The sequence below is a fragment of the Anoplopoma fimbria genome, chromosome 16, assembly GCF_027596085.1.
Source record: "Anoplopoma fimbria isolate UVic2021 breed Golden Eagle Sablefish chromosome 16, Afim_UVic_2022, whole genome shotgun sequence".
NCBI lineage: Eukaryota > Metazoa > Chordata > Actinopteri > Perciformes > Anoplopomatidae > Anoplopoma > Anoplopoma fimbria.
In genome coordinates, this window is record NC_072464.1 from 21,816,938 (window position 1) to 21,835,899 (window position 18,962).

The 18,962-nt window shown below is 39.2% G+C and overlaps 1 protein-coding gene across 2 annotated transcripts in view; it reads left to right on the forward strand.

The window, feature by feature from the left end:
• The window catches only part of LOC129104324 (diacylglycerol kinase beta), a 78,971-nt gene that overhangs the window by 33,263 nt on the left and 26,746 nt on the right, over positions 1–18,962 (forward strand). For both annotated transcript variants that reach the window (XM_054614949.1, XM_054614950.1), the window contains 3 exons: positions 683–772; positions 3,860–4,020; positions 16,945–17,009. In XM_054614949.1, coding sequence (XP_054470924.1) covers positions 683–772; positions 3,860–4,020; positions 16,945–17,009 — 316 coding nt within the window. The remainder of the gene's footprint in view (positions 1–682; positions 773–3,859; positions 4,021–16,944; positions 17,010–18,962) is intronic.

Sequence of the window (18,962 nt, forward strand, 5' to 3'; positions counted from 1 at the left end):
TTGACATTATTGGGCAAAATTTCCCTAATAACCTCTCAGAGTATTGTGATTCATTCAGCGTGGGCAGTTTTCTAGAAAAGCCAAAAGAAACCCATCAGAATTTGAAAATATAGCCCTTATCATGCAGCTCTCAATCTCTTTGTCCTAAGCCCCTCCCACCAAACGAGCCAAGACGAGTCATTCATTTCTAACATCATCCTGATCACGATTGTGATACCGATGGCGTCGATATATGGCAGCAATTGTAGGAGAAATGCCATCCTTGTTTTCTCTGCAAACGTATCGGCTTCTAAAGCCCTTTGAGATGACGAGCTGTGATTCAAGGCTCTAGCTAGCTACAATATTGGCGAAAAATTTCAAAGATTGAGGGAAAAGGTCCATAATAGTTGGCCGCGAGCTAGCTGCAGCCATTAGCAGATAGCTAAACTTATAAGAAACATATTCGTCACATGGTTTTCTTGTGCAATGGGGGATTTTTACCGGCATTACAAATTAACTGGTAGAAACATTTCAAATGGCAAAAAAGTCCTCAGTTCTCTGCAAATAACTTGTGATTATAATGTTAATACAACCAATAAACACAAAAGCCAAAGCGACAAAAATAGGGCCTAAGTTGTCTGAGTTTCAAGGACTGTTCAACTAACCAAACATAAGATTAATGTGTTTGTCTTTGCCTTTGCAGATAAGGCCAACTTTGCCAGGCACCCTCCAGTGGCCATCCTCCCTCTGGGCACAGGCAACGACCTGGCACGCTGCTTACGCTGGGGAGGAGGTGAGGCACTCACTCAATCATCTGTGTGTGTGTGTGTGTGTGCGTGTGTGTGTGTGCGTGTGTGTGTGTGTGTGTGTGTGTGTGTGTGCGTGTGTGTGTGTGCGTGTGTGTGCGTGTGGGTGTGTGGGTGTTTTGTGTAATCTATCAAAGCATCCTAGCATAGACATTTATGAAACTTAAAAAGTAAAACAAACCAGACCAGACCAGCTCAAGCCGATCAAAATTTGAATATTTTCACAAAGTGTTGTTTACTTCCCCATAATACTATTTCCTTCAATAGGATAAAAAAAATGATTTTCTAAACTTAAGTACTTTGGTATCTGATTTCACAATAGACAATCGATATTTATAGGAAAATTTCGATCAAGAATGATTCTCCACAGTTCTCTTGAACACCACTGACCTGCTGACGGCCACCTTATTACAAACCAATGCTGTAAAGCTAAAATTTCAAATACAAAGAGCTTTGTATAACATTTTTGTGAAGATTTCAAACTTTGCAAAGATACCAAACATGTCAGGCTGATGCACAGTACACCTTGAATAATACTGTTCGATGGAATCATTAAAACATGGGGTACTGGGTTGAATGTTGCATACAGGCACAACAAAACATAGGTTCAATGAAGATTTGGAAAAAAGCTAATACAGAATGTATATGATACTGTCAGACAAAGTAAAATATTATTTTTCCCAGCCTTAAAGCTACTTAAGGGGATAAAACATGAAGTTATAGATATATCTAGCTGTCCTCCCAATATTTCAGGGAAAAGTAAAACATAGTAGATTATCTGTAAAGGCTCATATTGGATTCCTTAAAGAAAGAACAGGCTTGTGTGTAGTTGATTGACTTCGCAGCAGTCTAAACACTCTGCCTGGGTTCATTCTAATGTTTAGAGAATGACTGTGGTTTCAGGAAAGGTCTCAGTTGAACACTAGAATACAAAAGGCAAAGCAGGCGTGTGCGTGCATGTTTTTAGGAAATGAAAGATGGGAAGAGGAAAGTGGGAGCTCTTACGTGTCAAATTAAAAACTGTTAATATGCAAAGCACCATTGATTTGTTGCAGTACTTTGGGCCAGTAATTAGAAAGGCTTGATAGTTGCTGCTTGGAGGAGCGGCAGAGCACTTACCCAGGCTTATGAATGACATTTAGTCAATAAGCAGCCAGGTTCAGGAACACGGCTTTGGGAGTTCTTCAATAGATCATCTTTTGCAGAAGTAAACACTGAAGTATGAGCTGGAGTCTCTGCAGCCGTTGCTAATGGCACGGCTCTAGGGATGGAAATATTGGTCCAGCACTTTGGTCCAGACTGAAAAATCTCAATAACTGTTGGATGGATTGATGGAAAATGTTGTACAGATATGCATATTCCCTAAAGGATTAATTCTACAGAGGGTCATCTTCTGACTTTTCCTTGACAGCCATCATCAAGGTGAAAGGAAGGATTGATTTTGAAATATCTTGATAACAATTGGAAAGAGTTCCAAGAAATTTGGTACAGATCTCCATCGTGACCAGGGGATGAATTGTTATGACTTTACTTTTAACTTTATCGTTGAAATGTCTCCACATCCATCAGATGTACTGGCACAAAGTTGTGTTCATGTTCCCCAGAGGGTGAACTTTCCTTTAGTGTAGACATTTTTGGCTTTTCGTGAAATATCTTGACAACTTGTCAAATGGATTGCCATAAAATGAGGGTCTCATTTACTCTTTTTTCGGTTTTCCATCAGAAAAAGTTACAGTGTATAGTACCTTGTCCTTTTTTTGGTACCATATTGGTCTGGGTTCCAAGCGAGCTGAGTCGATACTAGAAGGTGGAGTTAAACAGTGCAGACCACTGATTGGTTAGAAAAAAAAGATGATGTCATGGCATTTTGGCGCCGCTTTAGTGATCAGCTGAGCATCCCTCCTACACCTCCTAAACCTTCCACACCGGAAATGGAGGCGAGCGGAACTGCTGAAGAGCTCCTCAGTGTGTGATACATGTGTTTATGATGATATGTGCGCGTGTGCTCACGTTCAGGATAAAATGTGGCAAGGCGTCCACTGGGAAAGTTACAATTGTTTTTTATATGAACAGGAAATAGTTCCTTCCTGCTCTTTTATTGCTATTATATGTTACCAGTGTGTCAGAATATGCAAACACACTCATACGTCACTCCTGAAGATCCCAGTGTGATGGTACTCATTGATACCTCGGGAAGCGCTTGGAACTTACTTCCGCTTCCAAACGCTTTTAAGATGCCTCGGCTGCTGAGGCAGGCTGTCAGCTGTGGAGCAATACCAGAGGGCTCCCCAGGGTGCTGTCAGGCGCCGGTCGCATTCTGGGTTTCAGAGGTCGTGAAGGCGACAGTCTCTGAGAAGAGGCAGCTTAATCAGTGCTACTGTGATGCAAGTTTCTACCCATACAATCCAGCATGTCATCAGTTAAATGTATGGATTGGGGGAAATAAAACTTTTGGAAATAACAAACTCAGGGACTGCTGATTAAATTATTTATTTCATTTGTAGTTTGAACCCCCGATTTAAAAAGTACATTTACATTTTTTTCACCTCATTTCCGATGCAATTAATTTTTAATTTGAACTATTCTACAAATAAAAATGTTACGGATATTATGTCCTTGAGTTTTATAGTACAGATTAGATAAAAGTGTTTAAGTGAATTTGACAAGGTGCATGTGTGAACACTGCAGGGATTTATACCCATTCAGCTGCAAAACAATCAGTGAGGTTGGACACTGATGTTGGGTCCCTAAGGCTTCAGTCTATGTTCATCCCAAAGGTGATGGACGAGGTGGAGGTGGAGGTCAGGGCTCTTTGCAGGCCAGTTCACACAAACTGCTAACCTCAAGTCGAAAGCACAGTATTATCTTCAAAATGAACGAATATTTTAGTGCATTAATTAAAAAGCAGGACTGTTCTTTTGCAAGATTTGTTACCAGTCTTTTAATTGTGCATTAATTAAAAAGCAGGACTGTTCTTTTGCACATACCATGCATCCAATCCAATGTTTTAATTGTGCATTTACTTGTATTTTTTTACTCATTGTACGTTCCTCTCCGGCTGTTTTTTTCCGCAGGTTACGAAGGCGGCAGCTTGCTGAAGTTCCTCCGGGACATCGAGCACAGCACAGAGGTGGTGCTCGACCGCTGGAACATAGACATCGTCCCTGACGACAAGGAGGAGAAGGGAGACCCTGTTCCCTACAGCATCGTCAACAACTACTTCTCCATCGGAGTGGTGAGGGAACTAAACACATTACATATAGACTGTTCTCAAATCTATTTCCTGTGTGGATGGAACATGGTGGATACTACTTAGGGAAAAATAACATTTTGTCATTATAGAACCTGAAGTTATTTTTTAACCACTATCAAATAACGTGACATTTATGAAAAACAAAATAATGATCATCCATTCAATAACAGGTAGTGGTTTTATATTTTGCTTTAAACAACTATGATTAAATTTCCTGGTATTGGACAGTAAAATTAAAAAAAAAAACTTGCTGCTGAAATCTAATTTGGTATCTCACAAAAAACTAAAACATTAATAATCTCTATGGGATTTCGAGCAGACGAACTCCAAGAATTACAGTCAGTGTGTCATGGTCTGTACAGATATACTTAGAGGTAATATGTTGGGTTTTATAGATGATAGAGATGTCTGGTGATTCTTATGCAATTAAGTTTGTAAAGACATAGTTATGTAACAAGATAATCTCAATTAGATTTAAATGTAATTAGAAACCAGTGACCAGTGCAAATGTGAAACCATGTCTAATTTAACAAACAAATTCTATATAATATGCTAGATAAAATATACAGTACGGAAAACCCTTGTCCCCAAACTGTCTGACTGCACTGTAACAAAAACAACACATGACAGAGATTACCTGGTCTTTGTGGACACAAGCAATTAGTACATTCATCAGTGAATGTCTGCTCCCTCCTGGGCAGGTTTCCTCTTTTAATTGGAGGGAAGAAACATGCTGCCAGGTCCCAGTTGCTTAGCAACCTTTTTACCTTATCCTGACGGAGATACTTGTGTAAAAAGCTCAGGGACTTTCTTTACAGAGGGGACAAAACAAGGGCTTCGTGAAGTTTTCACAGAGCTGGTCTGCTGATTTAGCTTCCATGTGGTCAAATAGTGGATGTGTCCGTACTGCATGTCAGTGAAATGTGTTGCTTCAGTATTTTCTTTATGGCAAAAATGGAAGCCAGAGAGGGAAACACATAGACGAACACTCCTCTGATGTGGGTTGGACTCTACAAAGAATGAGTCTGAGGCTACAGTTATACATAAACATATATATTATTTAAATGAATTCCAACGTCATAAGCTTACAGACGTTGCAGGCATCCTATAAATAGCTATCCTACTTAATTCCCATTAAGAACCGGTCAGTGTGAGGAAGCCTTCATTCATGTACCAGCAGAGCAAATAACAACCCAGTAGCCAGAATAATACGATGGAATTGCACATTTCTGCAAACCTCTAATATGTTGAATCTCAACGTTATTGAACCAAAAGTACAATTCATATCAACAATTCAATCATCAATTTAGGTTAGGCAACACTTGTTACTTAGTAGACAACACTTTGAAGTTTAAAAAGAAACAGAAGTGACTCATTAAAAATCAATTTAAAACAGCGATACAAAACATTTCACGTCCAGTCCATTCTGAATAGAGATGCTTTTATAATTTACACCCTTGTGCTGTCTTTTGTAATCATATTTTGGGTTAAAACAAAGAATAAGAATAAAATTGACACATCCAACCACCCACCCGCACCTCCTCCCTGTGCAAACTTTCTCTGACTTTGATTAAATATGTTTCAGATGTGTCAAAAACAAATGTAATCTGGAAAAATATACGTTCCCTCCATTAGAAACGTAACTGACAATGCAATTTTATGGGTGAGGATAACATTTTTAGCAAACCAGGCTGCTAATAAACACCATAATGCCATACTTGCAATAACAACATTAGTGTGTATTTCAGTGTAGCTATGGAAACCAGACTCCTGTGTGTTTCGACAAACTTTTAGCTGACTCATCACTTTATCAGGAAGTAGGTGCCATCTCATTATCATATATTTTTTTTATAATTCAAGCACCTTTAAGATGATGGTTACAAAAATAAATACAGCCCATATGAGTATAAATAAACAGAAAAGGACATAAGTGTGAAAAGGACATATGTGCGCAGGTAGGAGTAAATGTTTTTTTTGGCAAGAAGAGGATGAACCACAGTGATGTTATATAACCGCACCCCCCACTGATATCTGCATATGTGTCACAACATCACACAGAGGAAGCCAACGACACACTAATATGTCACTGCCATATGTACATTTGCACCTTTTTTCCTGCCTAAACACTTTTCTTTTAATCAAAAATGCGGCACTAGAGGTATAGTGGAGTGTTTGACCGGCTGTCTCGGCTGTGATTTTGAGGTAATGGTAATCAATATCTTTGTGTACTACAAATAACAGATTTTATCAAAAAAATATTCCCCTGATGCATTGCCAGTTGACACTCATTTTTCACCTCACTACAGTGATGTACAGGTGTACCCAAGGATGCCATGACATCACTGTTTGATGTGGTTAAAGGTAAAAACATACTTTAAGCCATGCAGCAAAGGTAGAAAAACACTGATTTCCAGCCTGGTATTAGGTGCCCTGTGGGGTTCTCATGTATATATGTGCAATTATTACAGTCAGGGTTTCTAACCTAAATGATTATACCAATCCTAGAGGTCTAACACACGTTTTGAATCCATTTCAATCCTCATAAAGAATTTTCAATGTTTGTTTTTTTTGTCTTGTATTTGTAACATCCATGTTTACTGCCCTAAAAACTCACTAACGCTCAAAATGCTAATTAATCTGTACATAAAAATAGTCCACAGTAATTTAGTCTTTTTATTTTTAAAGATTGAAATCTTCAGTCGGGATGAATAGACTTGGCGGTAAATCACAGACATGGTTGGTAAAGTACTGAGAGGCTTACATATTGTTGGTTTTTTTATCTTTTCGTGGGATTTGTTGACAATAAGTAAAAATATAGAGTTACACCAGCCTTATCTTTTAACGTACAGGCCGTGTGTGTCTGAACGTTCTGAAAACACGCCAGCGTTTCACGGCCATTAAACAAAGCGACAGATCGCTGTGCCTCCCGGAGCCATGGCGACAGATGGCTGAGTATCTTGGAGCACACGACACCTGAGCAAACCAAACTCTGACTCACACCAATGAGGTAGCCATTAGTAACCCTCAAATCTGGTTTACTAACCATACAGGGTTTGCATTTCCTGCCGTCCCAATCGCAGACCAATGCCGCTCAGGGTTTGGTCGCCATGGAGACGGGAGGCTGGCAAGGCCGAATCTGAAAGCTTGCACAGTCATCTGTCCTTTATCTCACTGACTTAATTGTGGATGACATGGTGTGGAGCATGTGGCTGGCTCAGCCAAGGCACTCAGAACTGTAAATGATTTACAGTTCTCAAACAGAAGTCACATAATAGTATCTTCTGATTTAAAGTCAATCAAAAGGTATATTACGTGATTTCTGTTTCAATTTATTCTCATATTTAAGATCAAATAAGATATTATGGATCTCAAGGGGCAAAAATAAGTATTTTTATAGTTGGAAAATATCTTAAAAACATGCCTTAAGTTCTATATCCGTTCTTCAGAAGATGAGGGTTTAGTAGGATTAGCCTCTGACGGGAACAACTGGCTGTCTGAAGGAGCACTGAGCAGTGGGCTCACTGTGGGAGCTGGCTTCTTGTGGCTTCATATAATTCTATACCGTCACATTTTATAGCTCCTCCAGTTACAAGACACAAGATATCAGCATTAAGATTATTTCTGGATCAAACAGTAAGGGAGCTACCTGAGAGGACCTGCCCCCGCTGTAGAGCAGCACGAAGAGCTATATACGTTATTCCAAAATGAACAAGGAAGTATAGAGAGCGACAGCTATTTGTGTCCCGTGTTTCACCAAAAATCACAACGTTGATTTATTTGTCACGTATTCTTCCGTCACTATTTTTACCTAAACCACAATTTTTCTAAACCTAACTAAGTAGTTTTATTGCCTAGTCCTAACAAACTTGTTTCCTGTGATGGAAGTTTATTTTGAGAAGACTGTATGCATATAACGAGCGGAAATTGACACGAAAATTAGGAATACATTTTTGTAAGATATTGTATAAATGGATTTATGAGGACATGTTGCTGGATTTGCCTTTGTGCTACTGGGTTAGCCATTGTGCTACTGTTACTGTCTTTGTGCTACAGTGTTTGCTCGCTGTAGAGGCTCTCACTCCTTTTAAGGCTCAGATTTTGTGTTTTCATGAACGAGTTAACTTCTGGACTTTGCAGTCGGTCCGTTTGTCTGTGATTTTTTTTCAACGTTTTTTTTCAACTACAAGTTGAACAGCTAACGGGTTTTTCAAAAATAACTGTTGTTTGTGCTGCATGGGCTCATCTCATGGTTGTGCTGGGAGAGTCCCTACTCTTTGTAGTTTGTTCCTAGTTCATAAAAATGAGAGTTCTTAGAACATAGAACTATGTTCCTAGAAAATTCTGATAAATGAACACAAACTTTACAATAAATAAACACTCCACAACAAGGAAAAGCAGTAGAGTTAAACATCTGTGTGCAAATGCCGGTCGGTTACTAAAGGGCTTCCACTTGACCTGCGGCCTGGAAAGAATCCCGTGAGAGGAATTTAAGAGAAGGAAATCACACCATGTCAGCAGCCATTAAAGATGCCACCTCATGTTGCAGGGAGGAAGCTGATCCCTCTGCAGCGCGTGTCTCCGTTCAGGACTTTCTGTGGATGGCAGTGTGCAGGTGTAAATGTGTATGCATGTGCATGCACTTGACTGTGTGGTTGCAAGATGACTCCTAGCGTTAATGGCCAATTCCTAATGTGCACCGCAATGCCTGACTGTGCCATTAGCCCGGAGGGTGAAGACGATCCTGTGCCTCCTCTGATGCACATATAAGTCGCGAGCTGCTTCTTTCACCTGATTGGCAGAAGCTGCACCAGGACGACTGACATGAAGGGGCTAATGCAGTTCAATGCAGCCCTCTTGAATCCTAGTGCAGATAGCGTTTAAGTAGAATAATTGTTCTTGAAAAAGCAATCTCAAAACGTTCATCCAGTTTTAGAACTCTCAGTCTTCTCCCACGATCTTCCTTCCTTCATAGGGTTTGTCTAGTTGTCATGAATGATAAGATCTCCACTTTTTTGTGACCATTTAATGGCTTATTATTCATGTTATCTTAAAATGTAAGGTAAAAAAACGTGTAATCTTTCATTTCTAATATTCAATCTATAAATAATTATGCGTGACTTGAAAATTTAGATCTGTATCTGCATTTAAACTAGACTTTATCTAAGAAAGGACGTAGTCTTTGTGACGTCACCCATTGGTTTGTGGGATGCGCTTTTTATGGCCTAGAGACAGGGATTTTGGCCGTCGCATCTTAGCTTTTTGCAACCGTTGAGTGACCCACACAGTAGCCCCGCCCTAAAGCATACCCTGCTTTATGGTCTATTTTACCCTTAATGGGAACATAATTTACTAAATGAACATCATGCTGTATTGAAGAAGACTTGAAACTAGAGATTGAGACCATAAACTCATGTTTACAATGTTTACTGAGGGAATAAATCAAGAGAGAAGTAGAGTCATTTTCTCATAGACTTCTATACAATCTGACTTGCAACTAAAGAGAGGATTCAGAATGACATGTCATTTTAGAGTTTGCTATACAAAGCGAGATAACAAGGAGGAGTTAAACCCCTTCGGGAGTAACGAGTCAACCAAACAATATCACTTGAGTATATCGGCACATAAAAATAAATACACAGCAATGTCAGAAACCAACAGCCCCATCAGAGATGAGCTCAAAATGAAATATTAGCTACGGATCCAGTCAGCTCACCCCAGCGACTCACAGTGAGTCCACTGCTGCCAGTCCAACGGAGAGCATTCACTGACAGGACGTTGAGTTTCATTTGCTCACGTGCTGTATGTGAAGTGTTTTGTTGGATATTCATATATTCATCCTGCAGTTGGAAAGCATACAGAAAATGTTACAAGGTCTGTCCACTTCTGCAGACATGTTATGCCATCACATTTTATTGAGCACTCAGCCAAAACTGGAGGCACTGCTGAGGGGGGGCTGAACTCAGATCTGTTCAATGGTTGCCTCTGCACCACCAGGATACTTCACCATTTGATAGTCACGCCAGTTACAGTTACTCTCTGACATTGCGGTCGGTGTACCGGGACAAAAGGCTCTATTAAATGTAACGCTGTTAAACAGAGTGTGTTAGAGTTTGTTCAGGAAACAGGGCACAAAGAACACAGAGTGTGCATATAAAATGATCTCTGTGTGTGTGTGTGTGTGTGTGTGTGTGTGTGTGTGTGTGTGTGTGTGTGTGTGTGTGTGTGTGTGTGTGTGTGTGTGTGTGTGTGTGTGAGGGGGAGAGACGGAGTAGCGCTGGCACAGACTGAAGGTCAGTGGAAGTATCAGTGACAGGAAGTGAGCGTCTGCCAGGTTCAGGCCAGGTTACCGCGGTAATGAATGACCGTGCTGAGTGACACCTGGCTGGTCTTAAAGACGGGAGGAAACACACACACATGGTCAAACACGTGCACACACAAGCACACTCACAAACACCTGGATGGTCTTTAAAGCCCCCGAAAACTTCAGACTATGAGTATGACTCTATGGAACCAAATGTAAACAATGATGACATGCGTAGGCGTGAGCGTGCAGTTTCGTAACGGAAGTATGGCGGAGTTCTAAACATGTCAAGCTATGCAAGGGCGTTAACCACTAAAGATCGCAACCTAAAGAAATTGACTATCTTAATCAGAGAGAGCTCAGAAAATAAGCTTTTTCTCCACCTAATTGATGAGTTTAACTGGTTATTGAAATAATACATTTTAATTTGACTTTTTTTATTTATGTGAATTCTTGAGCACTTTGATATAAAAAAAAAAAACTAGCGTTGTATATTACCCAAATAATGTCATCTTAGTAACCATTTAGTAACCATTTGGCAGTGGGCACACTGGTGGACCTCAGAGGCCGTCTAGTGACCCACGGCCCGTTGTGGTGTAGAACAGCTGGTTAAAGAGTCATCATGACTCCATACTTATTTTATCTCATGAAAAATGATAAAGCCTCCAATTTCCCTAAAATTACACACTCACAGTCACCAATTTCCCCTCTGTGCTAAACATGTCAAGCTATGCAAGGGCGTTAACCACTAAAGATCGCAACCTAAAGAAATTGACTATCTTAATCTGTGTTCCATTAGTGAATAGGTAGAAGACATTAGCAATAAATCTGGCCAATATTTAGTAGATATATTCACGTGTTTGATGGAGAGACTAAACGTTACACCAGCAGGAAGTTACGGGAAATCAAGTCCCTAGAAGCTTTCAGCTACGTTATCTGTGTACAGAATGTCAAACCCCATGACAAAGACAGAGAGTTGTTTGGCTTTATTGAGTTTTAAAAATGTGCGATACAAACAGTCCAGTGGTTTAAACATGTTGTATAGCTCGCAGCCGTAGACTCCTCTGGTGTTTGGGTTTAATTAGCGACTGTGCTCGCTGGAGATTCTCAGCTGAATGCATTTCTGGTTGACGCTTGTTGAAAAACGATCAGAATGCTACTTCTGTTGCCAGCATGAGCACGCATATTTTTGATCACGTTGGCTGTAGATTTGTGTCTGTAACATAAAATATTCTTGACTTAATAGGCAACATAAATAAACATATTTAGGTGTTATATAGCAGAAGTTTGACACTCAAGAACTGTCTTAATCAGCGCCATTCCAATAGTTGCTAAATCTTGATTAGTGAACAGAACAACATGACATCACCTCTGATGTCTAGAAGGTAATTCATAAATTGTGAAACTCCCACGAGATGATTTAGGTTAGGATAAGTCACACCTAATGCGTAACCATCTAGATAAACATTGCTCTGTCTCACTCTAAGGGGAATTATGCCTCAAAACATTTCCCCAGAGTGAATAAACTCCACAGGATACCTTTTAACATACTCATTTCATAACTTAACTGTCTTTCACAGATTTAACATTTGCAAAAAAATGAGATTCTCCCGTCAGCCCCACTTAGCTTTTGTTTTGAAAACATCAACAAGGATGGGAAGATTAGAGAAATATTTGAACAAAGTAAAAAATGATTTTTTTTAAATTATATTTAATAAAATACATTATAAAAGCATTAAATATATTTTATGGAAGCCCGTTTTTGACAGAAAAAGAAAAAAAACACTAAAAATGTATGCAAAATAAATACGAATAAGTCTGAATTATAAAATAAGTAAAATGACTTAACTCAAATTTATGAGTCAAAAGTCAAAAGTTTGATTTTCTTTCATTGTGCAGAACTTTTCATATATTTTTCTGTCTTTTCTTGTCAGAAATGGGCTTCCATAATAATAGGAGTAGAAGTGTAGTATCTTTGGAATAGGAAAACAACATTAACACCTCTTCAATCATAGACAGTTGAGCTTGTTCTGCTAACCAGCACTTCCCAGTAGAAGATAATGATGGGATATGAGAGATTAGAGGCTGCCTATGACATCTCTCTTTGACATTAAGCTAACCAAGCCCCTTACCAGAGGCCAGTGAAACACAATAGGGGTGACCTGACAGCCCAATCTCTCTGCCGTGGGTCCCACTGAGGTGACATTTTCCAGCCAGCGTTTTGTTTTATACTGTTGTTGTTGATATTTTGTTGTTTTCCCCTTCCTACTTTTCACATCACCCATCCAATAGCACCGTGTGCAAAACTTCAAACGGCAAGATCAAAACAACCTTCATCAGACGGGCAACTATAGGCGACGGCAAAATGTCACATATTGTTACAGCCAGATTTTGGGGGGGGAGAATGCACCAAAATATTTGGGGACTGGTCAGTGATTGCCTGCAGCAGGGTGACATGGAACAGCCCGACATGTTTAGGAAAGCTTTTGCGGCCACTTTGTGTCATTGTCTGGCCCCGATCCTCATGCTGTGCTGGACTAGCTGCCCACATTGAACCAAAATCTGTGAAAACATAATAACCTGTTGTGTTCTAAACAAATTAGGCAAATTATGTACAACTTTTTTCTTTTTTCATGCATGCTTGTTGTTGCGATGACTAACCTTGCCGTGAGAATGAGCTTTTTTTGTTTTTTTTTCTGGTCTCTCGTGTGTCTTCAAAAGTAGTTCACCTGTGATGTCTCCTCGCTCCACTGGTTCCAGTATCAATTTCTCCGCCAGTTAAAGCAGCAGATGCAGCTCTATTTTTAAGATCGGATATATTAGCTGATGTCGGCACACCGCCGTAGTGTCTGGCTGAGCAGGGCCCGTAGCACCAGCGGACGGTTTTGAGGTTGACAAGGAGAGGATGCGTATAATTGCCTCTGTCCACCGGTCTTGTCACAACCTTCCGTTCTCCTTGTTGCAGAGCGTTGACACACCTGCACAGGCAGGCAAGGTGCCAGAATGACATCACACATGCTTTTTTCCTGTAAGAGGTGCACGATGCAGGACTTTGGTGTAAATATGCACTTCTTTTACAAACCCAAATCACAAAAGAATATGTATAACAGATACATTATCTGACTAGTTTTTACAATGAAATGAAATAAAGCAAAGGTTACACACACTCCCAGGAAGCAGAAACTTAGGAAACGAAATAGTTGTTGCCTCCAAAACAGCAGCTTTCTCATACTCCTGTTATGTCCTGTTATAGCAGCTTCACAGATTATGACGAGCCAGTTTTGAATTTGCATTTATCGACCATCATTTTTAGGCTGTGTACAAATTTCTCTTTCCTTTATTATGTAATTAGCAATAGTTTGAGCATCACCTGAGTAATCATATCTCCAGCCGAATAGCTCATGGTGACAGTAATGATTGTGTATGAAAGTGTAGTGTATTGATAAAGCTTTACTTAACATTAGTCATAAATACATCAAGAGAGGATTGGTGAATACCTAAATTCACGGTTCAGGTCAGAGAGAGCTCAGAAAATAAGCTTTTTCTCCACCTAATTGATGAGTTTAACTGGTTATTTAAATAATACATTTTAATTTGACTTTTTTTATTTATGTGAATTCTTGAGCACTTTGATATAAAAAAAAAAACTAGCTTTGTATATTACCCAAATAATGTCATCTTAGTAACCATTTAGTAACCATTTGGCAGTGGGCACACTGGTGGACCTCAGAGGCCGTCTAGTGACCCACGGCCCGTTGTGGTGTAGAACAGCTGGTTAAAGAGTCATCATGACTCCATACTTATTTATCTCATGAAAAATGATAAAGCCTCCAATTTCCCTAAAATTACACACTCACAGTCACCAATTTCCCCTCTGCCTATCTAAGTGTTGAATAAGAAGTAAATTACCAAATTATACCCTTAGTGGATGAGCCACTGATATTCTGCATGCTGCATGATATTCAGCTTCCATTAAAAAATAACATGATGAACACATCACATCTCGAAAAAGATGCATTAAAAATAAATGGTGCAACATATCCTCATTTAAGGTTTTGTATGATATTTCGGTTATTTCAAATTTTTGCTCGATGGTTCACGATAATCTGGGCTGAATAAAAATGACGGTGTTTTACTTTTTTCGTAGTTTTAAGTACGAAAAGTGAATGTGAACAGCCTAAATATTGTCATCTATGAAATCATATTACTTTGAGTAATGATTGAGGACCAGTTAGTTTAATTGTATAAAGGCTAATTCATCCCCATGATGTAGGTTATTGCTACATATGGGAATTTACTGTATCAGATTAAAGATTTGTTCTGTAATGCATAATGTATTTATGTAATAAATTGATTTTTGTTGTGATTATAGTTTCCAGTTATATATATATATATATATATATATATATATATTATTTAAAGTTTTAAATTATAGCAGTTGTTGTATTTTTTTATTGGTATTTCCTTTATTGTCATGTCTGTATTCTTTATATGGGGGCTTTAAGTCGGGTTGTATCATGTGTCTTGTCTCTGTTAAGCACTTAAAGCAGAACCGGATGGTGTTATCATACAGTCCTTAACTCCGTCTTCATACGTTAACATCGTTACTGACTCCACCATCAGAGTGACACTTTCCATCCACCAGGCTCGGGTTAATGTGCAACGTCTCCATCACAGGAGCCACATATACATCTACGTTAGCTATATCGCTTCCTCTGACAAATAATCGATGTAATCTCTGGGCGCATGCATCTTGAACTTATCTTATATATACATTAGCTGTTTGTCTGCGTAAAAACAGATCCCATCCTCAGGGCCGAGTGGAGGAGAAGCAGCTCTGGTCAAACTCAACGTTCAGTCAAGTGAAGGCCGCTCTGTTTAATAGATCACATCCACTGAAAGCTAAAGTGTCCAGAATAACGCTGTACGTTGTTTGTATGCTGTTTACAGGATGATTTACTTGTTCTACTGTAGTCTTTATGTTAATATAAAAGCAAACATTTGAGACATATAGAGTGCTGCAAGAATTATATCTATATATCTTAAAAGAGGCGGTTGCTAACAGTTGGCTAAATGAGACTTATAAACGTCTTCAAGTCGAACACTTAATGTTATCTTTCTACTTCTGTGATTCATGCTTAAAAAAATCATAAAAGTGGATATTTGTGAAGATTATCTTGCTGAGCGAAGTGTGTTTAAGTCTCAAAAACATTTGAATGCCACAGAGCATAGTTTAGCAATATTCCAAAATCCAATGAAAAAATTCAATCAGATTTTTCTCGAGGGAGCCAGTGTGATGCTAACTTCCAGGGTTGCCTACAAAAAACATCATTTTAAATGGTGAAACCTCTTTATCATCATTTGAGGCTCTTGTCAAGCGTCTCTGTTCTGAATGAGAAATGATATAACAAAATTCCTTCCATGGTTCACGATTTAGAGCATCCATAACGCTGTTGTGACAGCGCGATTACCCGGTGGTGTTTGTGTCTGTCTGTAAGTGAGGTCATACTGAGGCTGCTCTTGTGACTGATCAGGGTAACATTCACCTCTGCCCCAGAGGTCAGGGGTTAAACACATGGGCAGAGGAGGGCCCGGGTCCGGCCTGAGGCCTGCTCTAATCAACTTGTGACCTTTCGTTCAACGCTGCTTTGGGTCATAAGTCAGAGCTCTCTTGATATTTTACTCTGTCATCCAGCTTCAGACTGAATTACTGCAGTACAGACGTAGAGTTTGTTTCAGTGGGAATGTTGCAGAAACCAAATAACTACCCCGAGCTTATTGTGGTAGAATAGGCCAGAATACTGTTTAGTTTGGTTAAAATTGTGTATTGGAATATATAACTTATAATACAGTAGAATGGGTATCATATTGTTTTATATAACATAACAACTTTTAATTAACTTAATTTCAATTGTCACATGCATACGTACATGTGTGTGATATGCTTTCATATGCTGTGACAAGACTGTGTGGATGAAGCATTCAATTGTTGCATTTTACTCATTTAGCAACTGGCTGGTTAGCTAGCTAGCTTGCTAATTGCACATTGTTTTCATGCTACGCTGGTTATAGAAAAGCAGCCGAACAGTGTGCCGATGGCCCAGATCTAAACCTGGTCACTGCCCCTCTACTAGGAGACCACAGAGCCAATCTAGTCGCATTAGTGGTTTAATAAACAGTAAATTCATCAAATTAGCAAACACGCAAATAGGCTACTACTTCACCAGTCACCAAAACAGGAAAAGCAAACATTGTTTTTCTTATTTATTTATTTTTAACCAATGAAATTACACATTCATGGGTAAATGATTCTCATAATTTAACTCGAATTGTGTTCACATCAGAAATAAACCGCTCCAAGGTTCAGACTAATGATGAGAAAATGGAATGGCCTTGAGACAAACATGTATAATAATAATGTATTATAATAGATATATAATATATCATTTTCCTTTAATTAATTGAAAAGAAATATATGTGAATGTCTTGTTTTGTGATATAAGATGTTAGATTGTTGAACTGAACTGGACTATAACATATTTTTAGAAAGCTGTGATAATGTGCAGGTTTGACTGATTTGTTATCTCTTCTTTCTCCTCCTGCAGGATGCCTCCATCGCTCATCGCTTTCATCTGATGCGGGAAAAGCACCCGGAGAAGTTCAACAGCAGGTGAGAGGAAACAGCCACGAGGAGTAAAATGCACTGAGCAGTCGATGAGGCGGATCGTTGTATTTCACATCAGGTGTCACCAGTCCCTGCTCCAACTTCTTAACGTCATTAGCTAACAAGCAACCTCATAACCAACGATTGACCTTTTTAATATGGAAACTCAATATCACACTGAGCTGCAATGGTCAGCAATCAATAGCAGAACAAAACCCTCCTGCGTAGTGGAATCAATATATTGGCAGTGACCCGTTCGTGTTAAAACTGCACTTTGCTGTGACCTGACAAGATGTGATAACCCATAATCCAGATGGAAATCTTTGGAATGACAATTATAAGTTGTTGTTTTTTTTGTTGGTTGGTTCAGGTAAAGTTCTCAGCTGTAGTTAAAAAAAAGTTAAATAAGGATATCATTGTGAGCCGAATGAAAGCTGGTGGAGATAGAAAATTATGTAAATGGGGGTTCACGTCATTCACAGAGCAGAGAAGGTATCTTCAAATGACAGACGAGTGCATAGACGTCTAATTAAATGTTATATAACACTGGAAGCTGCCTCGGTCTGACGAGACAGAGAGAGAGTTCAGCAGAGAGAGTAACGGCGATCCAGAGTCAGATGAGAAGACACACCTCGGCCGTAATCAGAATATTAAATTCAACCTCGGCACATCAGCAAAATAACTTTTCAGACATGGAATCTGTAACATTGCTGGCTTCATTTGGTTGTTAAAAAAAGCTTTCTGTTATTAGTTTGAAGTCGCAAATATAATCTGAGATCATTTCTATAATTACATCATCAGGGGTTTTTATTGAAACACACTTCTCCTCCGGAGCCACAGCATACACTATGTTTTATTAAGTATTACTCATCTAGATGAGTAAACTGATCTTCAGGCGTAAAATCGGGGGAGTGCTACATTAACTGTGACGCTCCCAAATATATAATATAAATATATGAGTAAAGGATAAGATCAGTGATAATCTATAATCTCCTTATTGTCAAAAAAGTGTTTAAAGAGAGTACTGGCTGTGTATCCAAGCCTCTTATTCCTGCATCCTTCTGTGCCGTAGACCTCCATCCTTTTTAAACATGAATTAAGGGCTACAGCCATGCTAGCAGCCAAAGCTGGTCTTACATTTGAGGACAAAGCCACATAAATTATTGCACCCCTGGTGAACAAAATTGCCCTCTTCAGACCCCTAAAGCTTGGACAGGGGATCCGAATATTCTCCAACCCAGTGGATGGTGGTATAAACACAGGACCAAAGTGGTTGACAACCAACAGACATTACGAGAGCCATGAGGCAACCTCCGGTTCTGAAAAGTGAAACCGATTAGGAAGTTCCTTAAACCTGCATTCTCTCTAATGTCCATCAGGGGGCGACTCCTCTGGTTGTATAGAAGTCTATGAGAAAATGACTCTACTTCTCTCTTGATTTATTCCCTCAGTAAACATTGTAAACATGAGTTTATGGTCTCAATCTCTAGTTTCAAGTCTTCTTCAATACAGCATGATGTTCATTTAGTAAATGATGCTCCATTTAGAGAAAAATAGACCATAAAGCAGGGTATGCTTTAGGGCGGGGCTACACACTGATTGACAGGTCATAACATGGCGTTGTTTGGTCTGGGAGTTTTTCATCCTCGAACTTTACCCTTTCACAGTGTTTTTTTCAGTTCATGATAGTTCATTTTAGTGTTTTGGTCAACTACAAAATGTCTTATTAAGCGTTTGGCTGTACTTAGCTCCACCCTCTCGTGTCACTTCTGTTTGCAAAAGAAGACGGATGGTGACTGCCAAAAACCAAGATGGCGACCGCTAAAATGCCGAACTCGAGCCTTCAAAACCAAACTCGCGTCACTGTGAAAACTTACACTTCTTAATATAATTATTAATATATAATATAATTAATATAATAAATGAGCCACCCTGTTGCAATGGCTGACATTTTTCTTC